The 13514-nt window shown below is 42.6% G+C and overlaps 1 protein-coding gene across 5 annotated transcripts in view; it reads left to right on the top strand.

The window, feature by feature from the left end:
- Positions 1 to 1825: 1825 nt before the first annotated feature.
- The window catches only part of SNX2 (sorting nexin 2), a 32164-nt gene continuing 20475 nt past the window's right edge, over positions 1826 to 13514 (top strand). For 2 of the 5 annotated variants that reach the window (XM_065655510.1, XM_065655509.1), the window contains exons 1-2: positions 1826 to 1967; positions 10726 to 10843. In XM_065655510.1, coding sequence (XP_065511582.1) covers positions 1860 to 1967; positions 10726 to 10843 — 226 coding nt within the window. In that variant the 5' untranslated portion in view covers positions 1826 to 1859. Of the gene's footprint in view, positions 1968 to 10725; positions 10844 to 13323; positions 13371 to 13438; positions 13488 to 13514 lie in introns of those variants that run through there. The other 3 variants (XM_065655511.1, XM_065655512.1, XM_065655513.1) reach the window with 3 other exon arrangements.

Raw genomic sequence — 13514 nt, 5'->3', positions numbered from 1 at the left:
TTCTGTTTACATATTTACAACTTTCTCATGATGTGATTAGGAAGAAGCCAAAGGAAAACTATATGTGAGGCTGTATTCTTCCCATTTAGTCTTTACTAGGCACTCTGCAAATACCAGAAAGCTACCTTTGCCCCAGAGAGCTTATAGCCTGTGGAAACAGACTCATTCTTCCTATGTGAAGAGCACCTATTCCACTGCACACAGGTTAGAAATTAACTTTAACACAGCAAACATTAACAAAGTCCTCACAAAGCACGAGCATGCTGAGTGGATGAAACCTGTAGTTTATCAATATGGAAAACCAAGTTACTCTTTAAAACTACTTTTCAATAGAGCAGAAACAACAGCTCAAATCAAGTGTAAGTATCCATGGTAATGCTTACTGTGTAGACACAGCTGACATCTGACTTCATCTTTTTTAAAATGAGTATTAAAGTTTTTGAAGAAATGATGTCATTTGTGAGCTAACTCACAAATGGGGGGAGGTGGGGGTGAAGAAAAGCAATTTGGAAAGAATACCTCAGGGAATGGGCCTGAAAATACTTTACCTGCAAGAGACATGTTACTTCACCAGTTGTCAATACTACTGCACCCAATCAACCAACTGCTCTGCAAAAGTAGGGTGTAAGACTTCTAATTCTCCCTCCCTAATGAAGATCTCATCTTAAACGGTGTAACAAGCAGAGTTTCCTCACAGAAAAACTGTTCTTAATTTAATGACTGACATGAAACGGAAAACAAAAATTTACTGAGCTTCTTTCTGACTTGGTGACGCAAGGTGCACGGTGAAGGGCTGCAATGGTGCCAGTGTTGGCCTGGCCCTACGGAATATTGTGTCCAGTTCTGGGCCCCTCAGTTCAAGAAGGATAGGGAACTGCTGGAGAGAGTCCAGCGCAGAGCCACGAAGATGATGAAGGGAGTGGAGAATCTCCCTTAAGAGGAAAGGCTGAGGGAGCTGGGTCTCTTTAGCTTGGAGGAGACTGATGGGTGACCTCATGAATGTTTCTAAATATGTAAAGGGTGAGTGTCACGACGATGGAGCCAGGCTCTCCTCGGTGACAACCAACAGTAAGACAAGGGGTAATGGGTTCAAGCTGGAACACAAGAGGTTCCACTTAAATATGAGAAGAAACTTCTTCTCAGTGAGGGTGCCAGAGCACTGGAACAGGCTGCCCAGGGGGGTTGTGGATTCTCCTTCTCTGGAGACATTCAAAACCCGCCCGGACGCCTTCCTGTGTAACCCCATCTAGGTGTTCCTGCTTTGGAAGGGGATTGGACTAATGACCTTTCGAGGTCCCTTCCAGTCCCTAACATTCCGTGATTCTGTGACTCCTCGTGCGAGGAAGACGACAGAGCACACCCCGCCACCCTTCGGAGGAACAACGCTGGGCACGGCCCGGGCGGGAAGGGAGCGCTCCTGCAGTGCGAGCTCTGCCGGGCTCCACTCCATCAGGCACTTCACGGCCACGGCGCGGCCTCACTCACGCCTAAGGCCTAAGGCCGCACTCACGCCAGCCCGCCGCACGCAGCGCCACCCGCGACAGCCAGCGCTGCGCGACACCGTGAGGCGCCCAAAACGCAGACACGCGTGGACGCCGCCTTCGTGGCACTAGGACTCTGCGGGGCTCGGCTGGCAGCCACCAACTCCCACCAGCTGCTTCCCGGCCGCCCTGCCCCGGTGTCCCGGAAACGTGCGGCCGCCCCCGCCCCGCTCCGCCCCGCTCCGCCCCGCCCCCGGGCGCCGACCCAGCGCAGGGAGCGCGCGCCCGCCGCCTCCCAGCCCCCGCCAGTCACGTGGCGGGAGGGGGCGGCGCGGCTGTCACGTGAGCGCGGGGCGGGCGGCTGGGCTGGCGGGGAAGATGGCGGCGGAAAGGGAGCCCCCGCCGCTGGCCGAGGCGCGGCCCGCCGACTTCGAGGAGCTGGAGGACGGCGAGGATCTCTTCACCAGCACCGTGTCCACGCTGGAGGTGAGAGTCCGCCCGCCATCGCGGGCCCCGGACCCCGCGGCCGAGCCGGTGCCCGCCGGGCCCTCCCGATCCCGCCAGGCCGCCGGTGCTGCGCTCCCGACTGGGGCCCCCGGCCCCGCGCCGGCCCTGACTGGCCCGGCCCGTGCTCCAGCCCCGCCGCCTGGTTCTGTTCCGGCAGCGGCGGCTCCTCGTCGCTTGCTCCCGGCGGGCGAGTGGGCTCGGCCCCGCGGGGGCTCGGCGCTTCCTCTCAGGGCTCCTCCTGCCAAAAGACAACGAAAACTCTTTCGCCACCTGCCGCTTTGACAGGTCGCCGTTTTCCCTCGCCTTACCCGCCTCTCGTACTGCCGAGGTCGTAAATATTTCCACTTTTCCCTTTCACACGACGCCAGTTTCGCCGCTTCTCACCCCTTAGACTTCGCGTGGATTAGTAACAACCCGTCTTCTTTGTTTGGCCTCTTTCCGAGACTTCACCCGCTTCCAGTTTGTAAAAAAAAAAAACCTGTAGAAACTTACTCCTCTGTAAGCCTTCTGTGGCCGAGCCGGCGCAGCCGGGCTGCGGTGGCTCCGCGTCCGGGCGCTGTGGGCGGCCGGGGAGCCGGGCCCGGAGGGGCGGCAGGGGCCAGGGGGCCGTGGGTGCGGGCCGGGCGCTGCGCAGCCTGCAGCCGTTCGGAGGGCTCGGACCCCACTGGGAGGTTCTGAAAGCTGGTGGTGGATACATTTCTAAACCCTGCTTGCTTTCCGTGTCAGGAGTCCGATACAAAACAGACAAACAAAAAACCACAGAAGAACTGAATGCGTAAATAGGTCCTTGTCCTGAAAAATGCTTGCTTGTTCATTCGTTATAATGGGAGCTTTTCACCCTGAGTTGTTGTGGTCATGTTTCACCTGCGTGTTTTGCGATATCTTCTGGAAGAACTTTGTCCTTTCTGTACACAGTTGCCCATTTAATAAGAAAATGGTGCCTGTTCCTCTTTTCCTGAAGAGTTTCCTGTCCCTGACCTTTACAGTGATAGGATCCGTGCATGTTTCTTTGTTTTACTCCAGCTGTTGCCTATCCTTAACAAAAAAAGGCCAACATACAAAGAGGCTCTTAAGCATATTTTAAAGTCACTTGCCTTCTCTCAAGTCACTTTATTTTTTTTTTCTTTTTATAGATGCATAATCTGTGTATTGGTAGAAAATATCTGTGGAAAATGCTGTGAAGGAACAGCAAATGATGTGGGCCTGCAACTGACTAGAACTGTTATCAGTAGACTTCTCTGCATCTGTGCGTGATGCAGTGTGTATTACTGGAGTCTTGTTCTGTGCGCTGAGAAAGACTGCAGTAGAACATAAATGATGTCTTTACTGATATGGTCTGGAATTAAAGCTGCGAGAGGTGATAGATTTTGTGTCTAAATCACAGTTACAATGAGATGTCCTCATCTTAGTTATTAAAAATACTTACTGAAAACTATTGCGGTTTGGCTGACAGTTCTGTTGTGCTGCGTGATTTTTGTAGACAGTCTATTTGAAATAAAGCAGATAAGTAGAAAGGGCAAACCTCTTTGCTTAAAGAGGAGCTTTGAAAAGCTTTGTCAATAAAGATTTTTTTTGGCATCTAATCAGCTACAGCATTTAGGGAAGAGTCTTAATCTTGTGATTTTCCTGCAAATTTGGAAGGAGATCATGAAAACAGACTTTGAACTTCTCACTAGCTCGAAGGTAGATCATTTAACTCAAGTGTATAGGGCACCATAGTCCAGAGAAGAATGATTATCTCATGGTGTGGACCTACTTAAACTTCTATCTTGAGTGTTATTTTAATCCTGTAAATATTCATGAAGTAACTGTTTCTAAATGTCAGTGGTAGTCTGTAGTAACTACAGAATGGCATTGTGCTTTTCATATTTGATCATGTATCTGTTTGCTGATACTGGAGGAGAGAGCATGGCAAGGGACAGTGAGGTCCAAAGCCAATTTATGTGAAGGCTACGGTACTTTGAAAGGGTTCCTAACTGGTTTATCTTGGAGCTGTCCATTTTCATTTTGCGTAATTAATTTCAGCCCTTCTCATTTTTTTTCTTGCTTTCATTATCTTGCAGCTCACAAAAGGCGTGCTGTTCCTTTCTTACCTATGATTTGGTTGTGCATTAGGGAAGCTATAGGTTTTCTAATACATCTTCCACATAGCTTCCATGTTAAAAAAGTCTCCATTTAGAAAACTAAGTTTCTTCTAACAAAACTTCTAAGTTTCTTCTGACAAAATATAAATTTAGTGTATGTTATGAACAGCAAATATGAAGTATTTAAATGCAGGAGGCTTACTGACTCCAGTTGCTTATCTCTATAATCAAACTGAGAATATTGTTTATTTCAAGTTGAATTCTCTGATGTGAAGAAAAATAAGCTGGAGTTTTAGCTTTCTTTGTGCACATACTAAAATTTAATCTATTAAATTGAACTGCCATAATTCTAGAATGTAAAACATTAAAAGATCACGCTGAGCTGTAACACCTGGCATTTCTGGGGTACAGTGGGAACACGTTCTAGGTCTTGAAAAGTTGGTGGGTGGCAGAGAATAAGAACTCTTCACTTTCTGTGAACTTAAGACATCTATGAACTCCAGGCACTGGTTTGCACAGCAGCTTGACTGAGCTGGGGCATTACTTCTTTCTTTGTTGGATATCCACAGTGCCTAAGAGTAGTAGAATTATTATTGAGGTTTCATTGCGCCAATCATATCAGAATGTCTTGAGGACTGTCTCCATTGAATTCATGGCCACTGGGTGGTCTGTAGCTGCCAGAGTTGCTTTCATCAATGCGAACAGCCAGACTGAATCAGACAACTGGTCTAAGCCAAGATAGCATTTACAGTTATACTCAATAGTAGGTGTTGTGTGAAGAATATTTTTGGTGGTTAAATACATGTGCTGCTAGTCACCTGCCGTGTTCTCCTAGCTGCCAGGTTTTTGTAGCTCAAGGACTTCCTAAGCCATAGGTAGCATTACAGGGTTAATTATTTTCCATGCACTTACCTACTGCTACATTTTCAAGTGCATGTTTTGTTAGTTGTTGTTTGGTTTTGTTTGTTTTTAAAAAAGGTCTGTGATATGCACAATGAGAAGTTCTGAAAGTTAACTGTGCATTATGAGAAGAATCATCCTCTTTTACAAGTTTGTAATCAACAGGTTACTAATTTCCTGTTTATGTCCTCTGCCACTTTTAGTAGAGACCACAAACAACTGTATGAAAGTAACTTTTGGCAAGATATATGAGAAAAGCATATGTTAGATTTTCTGAAAAATGATAAGTTTAGCATAACTCTCGTTTCATCATTTCCTTCTCCTTCTTTCTCCTTGCCCTGATGTCTTTCTCTCTGTTTATCTGTTACACCACTTCTTGCTTCATTTTCTCTAAATTTCTCACCTATTTCTGTATTGCTTGTCTTTGTCTTTTGTAAAGCAGGTGCCATGTGAACATGCAGCTAAGCTGCCACTTAGTCATTTCAACCGGTATTTATATTCCTGGGTATTTTTCGTAATGGAAGAATTCATGGAGGCACTTGAAAACAATGAGTAAGCAGTAGATGTGGTAATCTATTAAGGACTGTCATTTAGGACAGGATGCGTATATAATCTCATTGCCAGTTTATCAGTTCATGTCAAAGACCTGCAATATACATTTGGTTTTGACACAGAAGGCAAAACATTACATAGGCATAGAAATTGAATCTAACAGCGACAATTATAGGGGAACCAGTAAAGGCCCCATTGGAATATCTGAGAGGAAAATATTAAGTCCTTCAACACTGTACTATACCTTGTCAGAAAACTATGCCTGTATGCAAGATTAATTGGTGTAATTCTACTGTAAATGTGTGTCTTGTTCCTTGGTGTTAAATCCAGGCTGTAATGGAAGCAGGTAGGCCTTTGTTCTAGTGTGACTGCTTGTGTCCACTTTCTGCTGAAAATGTTACTGACCTACTGTTGAGTGTATTCTCTCTGCCTATGCTGTGTTCTGTGAGCTTCTGTAGCCCTGTTTCAGACAATGAGCTGGGTTAACTTGAACAACTAGCATAGCATGGTGGTCACCTTTTGTCAGACTACTGTGTTCTGACCGAAGGAGGCTAGAAGAGGTTCAGACAAGTAGTTGAACTGGTTTAGGGGGGACCCTAATATGAAGAGAAGGGAGAATGTCCACACGTCTAGGGCTATAATTTCAGCCTCCAGAAAATGTGAGAACTTCTTCTTGTTTCTTCTTAAGTCAAAGCTATAAAATACTTAGTTATTGCCACCAAATGTAACGCACAATAAAAGAGGAGAAAATTGAGCTTTTTATTACCACTGCACATCGGAATGGGCCCTCAGGCCTCTCATCAGAAACTTGTTTTCTAGAAAACACGTAAAGCAGAATCCTGACTGTCCTGCATAACTGAATGTCCTGGCCATTGGGTATCTCAGTTGTTGGGATGCTTTGACTGATGTTCTTTCAGCTGAGGGGTCACTCAGAAATTTCATGGGCATGAACCTTTCAGGAAATTGACATGTTTGTGACATTTTGTGAATCCTTAGCATAAAGTTAAAAATTTCTGAACAGCTATGCTGTCTGTACGTGTCTGGGACATGAGATTTTTTTGTTAGTCTTATCTTCCATTTATTGTCTGATACTCAGATTTTCCCTACACTATTAACTCATCTGATAGCCATTTTAATTGCCATTTTAGCTGTACTCCATACAGATAAAAGACCAGAGCTGGAGTACTGTCTTCTCGCTTGCATCTGTAGTAGGGTGTAAATGAAATAGCTTAATATGTTTATAGTTGTTTGAGTGCATAGGTGCTTTTTTTGAGAGGCTGAATAGCACTGTCTGGCCCATTGACTATGTAAAATAATCAGATCATTAGGAAATGTTGACTCCAGTTTCTGATACATTCAGGTCTGTGGCTTTTGGGGTTTTCATAGTTCCCTAAAGACTCTGTCTGTTTTGAAAATAACTTTTGAAGATAACAAACTAAACTTTGTCTCAAAACTCTTAAAAAAGAAAAGCTGATGCTGTGTTTGGGCCGTGAATCATTTTTAAGAGGTTTCTACATGTTGTCTTTTTCATAGAAAGTTTCAATTGTTTGTGAAGATATTCATCCCCATCCTTAATTTATCTTGTCTGAAAATGACAGCTGTTTGAAAATACCAAAGAGCTACTGCAAGATTAATAGGCCTTATTCAGCTGTCAGCTTGTTGCAGTTTAACCCCAGCTGGCAGCTGAGCACCATGCAGCCTCTCACTCCTCCCAGCTAGGTGGAAGAAAGAATCACAAGGGTAAGAGTGAGTAAACTTGTGGGTCGAGATAAAGACAATAGGTAAAGCAAAAGCTGTATGTATGCAAGCAAGGCAGGTGTCCAGCCATCTCCAGGAAAGCTGGGCTCCATCATGTGTAATGGTTACTTGGGAAGACAAACGCCATAACTTCAAACATCTCTGCTTTCGTTCTTCTTCCCCCAGCTTTATATGCTGAGCATGGTGTCATATGGTATGGAATATCCCTTTGTTCAGTTGGGGTCAGCTGTCCTGGCTGTGTCCCATCCCAGCTTATGCATCCCCAGCCTTCTTGCTGGCAGGGCAGTGACAAGGAAAGAAGGCCTTTATGCTGTGCAAGCACTGCTCAGCAATAACTAAAACATCCCTGTGTTGTCAATACTGTTTTGGTCACAAATCCAAACCATGGAACTACACAAGCCATTATGAAGAAAATCTAACTCTGTCCTAACCAAAACCAGTACAGTGGTGAAAAGGCATTTTGAAGGAAAGACATTTTACCTGTAAATCATCTACAAAACTAGACTTTGTGTCTACTAGTCTTAAAACCAGAACTTGATATTTATAATAAATACGAATTTATTTTATCTTTATAAAACAAATAACACGCAGGCAGAACTTCTGTTTCACTGGAAGTCAGTTCTAGACTTCATGTCTTGTGTACAAATTACACCAGCTGCATGAACAAGCTTTGCTTCTTGAGCTTTCTGAGGTGCCCCTGAGGTCTGAGTCCTCTCCTTTTGCAGGTATTCTCTAGTTGTGGCTCTTGGAAACTGGGGTGTATGAAATTTGGGGAAAGCCGTCTGTAACTGGCCCGCTAACTACAACTGTGGAGCCTGGTATCCAGTGCAGAATTCTTGGCTTTCTTTAACAGTGCAAATGGACAGGGTCTTTCCCAGGTCAGTAGCAGACAGAGATCCATAATCCTACTAGGCTTGGTGGCATGTATTTACAGCTATTCCTAGGAAGAATCTATTAGTTTCTTCGAAGTGGGAATTGTATTGGCACCTGGTTAACTTGTTGCTTTAGGCTCATAAATATTTGTTTTTTCATGTTATGCCACGTGTTGATCAGGTTTAAGTGTGAATTTTGTGTCTAGTAGGGTTTATTTTTGTGCTTAGAAGCCAGGTATAGTCAAAAGTAACTGTCAATAACCAAAATAGTTACCTCAGATAAAACTGAGAAGATAGGCTGAGGGAATAGCTTGAAGATTTAAGTATTCTCTAAGGGCTCTTATCCACCATGCATTGATCAAGAGCACTATTAAGGGATAAAGCAGAAAGCCCTCTGCTACGTGCAGCAAGTGTTCAGGAAGGCTTTTGTTCCCTGTGCCTGACTGTTTTTCATGGAGGTGAATTGAGAAGCACAAACTACATTCTATTGTGCATCTGTGGTAGTGTGGGGTCCCCACTATGTCCTAACATCAGATTTGTCAAAATGTAAGTGGCTTACTGCTCGAAGTTGAGTAGCAGCAAAACTGGTTTGGAATAAGTATCCATAATGTTTTAATGAAGAATTGCTTTTGCTGATAAAACAATGAACTGCCTTGAACCTCCCAGGGAAATCAAGCATTTCCGTGCTCTGCTGTTATAGCTGAAGTACAAGATCTTGAACTTGCAGCTTTATGCAGTGCTGCCTGGAGAGTGGCAAACTGTTTCTTCCAGAATATGCAATTTCTGCAGTCACATAAAACTGTTGACTATTACATGTGACGCACACTATCTATACTGTCATTTGTAGAATAATGAAGCATGTCAGGTGGTGAGGTTTCTTAAATTTCCTATTTAATTTAGTCTAAATTAGTTGCAAGTATTGTGATACAACTTAAGGATCATGCTTCACAGAGTGAGCAAATACACCTTTATTACAGCAGAGCATTCTATTTGCTGTGTGATCATTTTGACATTGGTTTAGTGTGAGAAGTGTACGTCTGACTAGTGGATTAGTTCTTTTTAAGGTTATAAGCTCCACTACCTACATCCAGTGCTTGAGTGTTTCAGCTTTGACTTTCTTTGCAGGCTGCAGGGCAAAATCCAATAAGCAGTTTGAGAGGCTGCTCCTTCCATTGCTCCTCATCACTTTGGTTTGCTTATTGCTTTCCCCACACTATATGTGGGCTTTTCAGAGAGTGGCAGCCTTTGGCAAAGGGAAGGGGATATAACCTCTTCTGTCATTTGGATGGAGCGGTTCCTTGTTGCAACCATAATGTGGTTTAGAGGAATGTGAATTTTCTGGTATTGTATAATGTTTGTTTTCATCTTCCTTCTGTCTTCAGCAGGGAAAAAACCTTTAACCAGATTGAAAGTCTTGATTTCGTATGGCCTCTGAAAAACTTATTTTGTACTCTGTCTGATTTTGTGAAGGAAGGCCTTTCCCTTAGAACTGTTGCTTCTGCTACATTTATGAATATGAAAATACAATCTAGACAGACTTTTTCTGTAGCTTTTCAGTATTTTTCAGTCTTTTTTTTAAATCTGTTGTGGCCTGTGACATTTGGTGAAGTGTAGCGTGGAACATTTACTGGTTTGAGTTCTAGTTCTGAATTTAGGACAACTCTGTGCAAAAACTAGGAAGCAAGTGGTGTCACAACTTACAGATGCCCATTTTAAAGTGTATGCATTCATGAATAAATATGCTGTTGTTGAAAACTCCTTAGCTAGCTGTCTAGGATGAAGTTGTAAGAAGTGAGTCTTGGAAATTTTCTAGTACTATGGCATAGTTGATACTTACTTAACAAGGATTTTCTAACTGAAGCATGATCTTCGGTTAGGGGTGTGTTTGTTGTATGAGTAAGCTATACATTTGGTAGCCCAGCTTCAATATTGCTTTAATTTTCCTGAGTGTCTTCAAGTATTTCTCTTTTTCACAGGGCAAGTTCTAGTCTTCAGTCAGTTAAAATATCTGTGGCAAGCCTAGCTTCCATGTACAGTACCGTGTGACCTTCTGTGGCAATGATCCCCAAATTTAACCTTTTGCAAAGTTATCAAAATTTCTTGTGGCTGCACGCAGCATTGAATTGCTTGGATGGCATTAAAGCATTTTTTTTAATATTTGAAAAGTTGGTTTAGAGCACTTCGAGTTTTCTTCATTAATCATTTTCTATATACAGATCTGAATTTAAACCCATGCCTTTCCAAAAGGAACTTAATCAAATTACATTCAGTGGTACTAATAAACTTATTCTGGATATTTATGTAGCAGCTTTTGTTTCATATTAATTAAACCTGAGGAAATGGGTGACTTTTTTTTCTCTCTGACAAAGAAATGAAAAGAGCTGTTGCCTAGCTCATATCCTTTGTTCATTGTTACCATGCAAGGAGTAGGAAATGGAAATAGCTGACAGAGTTTCCTTTTGGTACATCTTTCCTTGTTTCTTTGCAATGAAAGAATGTTTGTTGCAATAATTCTTATATACTGACACATGGCAACTGGTTTGCTGATTTCACTGTTCTTTTTTTAAACAGTCAAGTCCTTCATCTCCAGAGCCAGCAAGTCTTCCTGCAGAAGACCTCAGCACAAACTCCAATGGTCCAAAGCCAGCAGAAATCATGCTAGATGATGACAGAGAAGACCTCTTTGCTGGTAATTGCTATTTTCTTCTAATGTGTCTGCATGAACTTTTTTGCTCTTGGACTGAAATAAATGTGCTTTCCCGGAAAGGAGGGTTAAAACCTTTTAAGTAGTTTGATAGACAGTTTTTTTCCTGTGGTAATTCTGATGTCAGTTACGTTTGTTTACTAAATACAAATTTCTCAGTGGTGTGTACTATCAGTTCTTAGTGTGGCAGTGTTAGCCCGTTAGTAACATATTCTGCTGATAGTAATAATAGATTAGGTAATTAGCAATATTCTAATCTGTTTGTGTGTAAAACATGACTTAAGTTGCCTCCTTGTTTTCTACTTAATAACTGTACATAAGCTGTCCCAGTCTTTTTTCCATTTATAAAGAATGATAGGTCAGATTTTATTGCAAGCTGGAGGGTATTTCCTTTTTTGTAAGTCTCTCTTGTTATTATGAAAAGGTAACAGACTGGCATATGGGAAGAGTCCTGTGATTTCGCTAGTGCATGATTCTGTCTCTGCTACTTTACAGTAATGCATGTTTTGGAGAAAGATGTGCGATAGTTCTGATAGTCAGTCGATAGACAACACATTTCTAATGCTTGATTAATCAGTCACTACTTTGGTGTTGTTTTTCGACTATCCTAACATGGTTTATGGTTGCTGTCAGTTACAAGTGTAGGGACATTAACTATTCAAGAAAGAAGGTGTAGTATTATGTATGTGGAAACACTGTTCTGACTGCTGCTTCTCAATACTAACACTTTTCCTGTTGCTTCATATTGAGTGAGTCAGTTGGCAGTCTGTTTTGAATACAGTCCTCCTCTCATCTTCATTGATTCCCTGATGTGATCATTCAAAAAGAAACTTTACAGCCTTTAGTTCTGGACCATTTTGTATACATACCTATATACGTGTACTCATTATCTTCATTCTGAATTTACTAAATTTGTATTTGCATATATTTGAAATTATATTTGTTCATGACACTGGTAGAATTTACTGACTAGTTTACTAACTCTCTGAAAATGTTTTAAGAGAAAAACAGAATAAAGCATAGAGGGGTAATCTTACTTCTTTTGTATTTATATAATATTAGCTGATCTTATGAGTTAGAAAGACGAGCAGTGATTTAGCAATGAAGCTTTCTTGTCCTAGTGATTTGGTTATTTAGCTTCAGTATATAAAGCCCGTTTTTTATAAGCATAGAGCCATCTGGAATGGATATTTTAGGAAAGCCACTTCTCCTTTGGATAATATTACAAACAAAAGTGTCTGGAGTAAATATTGAGGGGAACCACACAGAAGGAACAAATGTTAGCAACCAGATTGTTTCAACTGAAATGAATGCCGTGAGGAAAACACACAGAACTGATTTGATGAGTTTGAGTTTTGCCGTGGAAGATTGTCCTGGTTTTGGTTAAAACACGGCCAATTCTCTGTTAGTGAAATTTTCCTTTCAGCTAAGTGCCTCTAAGTGACTGCATTTTTCTGAAGCTGGCTGCGTGTTTTTCAGACAGTGTCCGCTCCAGAGCTGGTAACACCCGATTTTTACAGTTTTGATGAGCTAAAGGTAGGGATGGTGTGCAGGAAAGGCCCGTGATTATGCTTATTGCTATAGCAGCCAAGGTCAGTGATAGACCTCCTATGGCCCACAAGTAAGGGATTGTAAAAGGATCATACTTGCAGGGACAGGGCGGGCAGAACGGGTGGTCCAAATTGACCAGTGTAGTGTTCCATGTCACACAGTTGTGCATACACAATTTAAAGCTCAGGGACTGCGAGAGTCTCACTGTCTTGGTCCATGGCTGGCTTCTGATGAGGACCCTGCCCCTTGCTCTGCCCGCGATCCTGATCCTCGTTCCAGTCCGTGCGGTCATGATCCAGTTCCCATCTACCACTGGATCCAGTCCAGGACTTCCTGGTGTCTCCCTGCAGCTGCTGGCACAATGCCAGCCCCCCCCACCACTGCAGGATCATCTCGAGATTCAATGTCAGTTTTGTATATTTTGCATGATTTCCCTTGTTATTAGTAATATTAGTAAAGCTGTTTTAATTTTCCAGCTTGTAACTCTCCCTCCTCCTCGTTTTCCCTTTTCATTGTTGGGTAGGGCAGGAGTAAACAGAGAGCATCTGCCACACTTTATTGTTGCCCTGCAATAAATGGTGACAAAGCACGCAGCACTGAACTGAAAGCATCTAACATACTGCATGTCTAACACAACTAAAACTGGTCTTTAAAAGGTCAATTTATACACAGTCTGAGGCTAGTACAAACTCTCACATAGGGAAAAAAACAAGAGTGATTTATGGAGCCTAAGACAGAATATGACATCTTTCATAGTAGCCTGTTCTAAGCAGGAAGTTTGCATAATACAGTTCTACCCTAGTGATGAACTTCTGTCTTTGTATCACTGCCAGCATAGACATTCTCAAAAACAACGTCTAATTTGTGTTCCAGTGCTGTGCTCTCTCAAGTGTAACTATTTTTTTCTTTCTTAGGACTGTTTTGCTAGACAATGGTGTTAATTCATCTGATTAACTTTCTGGTACTGATTTGCAATGAATAGAAACAATGTGAGAAGGCAACATGAAATATCTATTTTCTTGCTTCCAGCATGATTGCATAAGCCTGGGTTTCTATGAAAGCAGGACTTAATTTACAAGTGAGTGTGATGGGCTTTTTTTCTTCA

The sequence above is a fragment of the Caloenas nicobarica genome, chromosome Z, assembly GCF_036013445.1.
Source record: "Caloenas nicobarica isolate bCalNic1 chromosome Z, bCalNic1.hap1, whole genome shotgun sequence".
NCBI lineage: Eukaryota > Metazoa > Chordata > Aves > Columbiformes > Columbidae > Caloenas > Caloenas nicobarica.
This window is presented reverse-complemented; position numbering and strand designations above follow the sequence as displayed.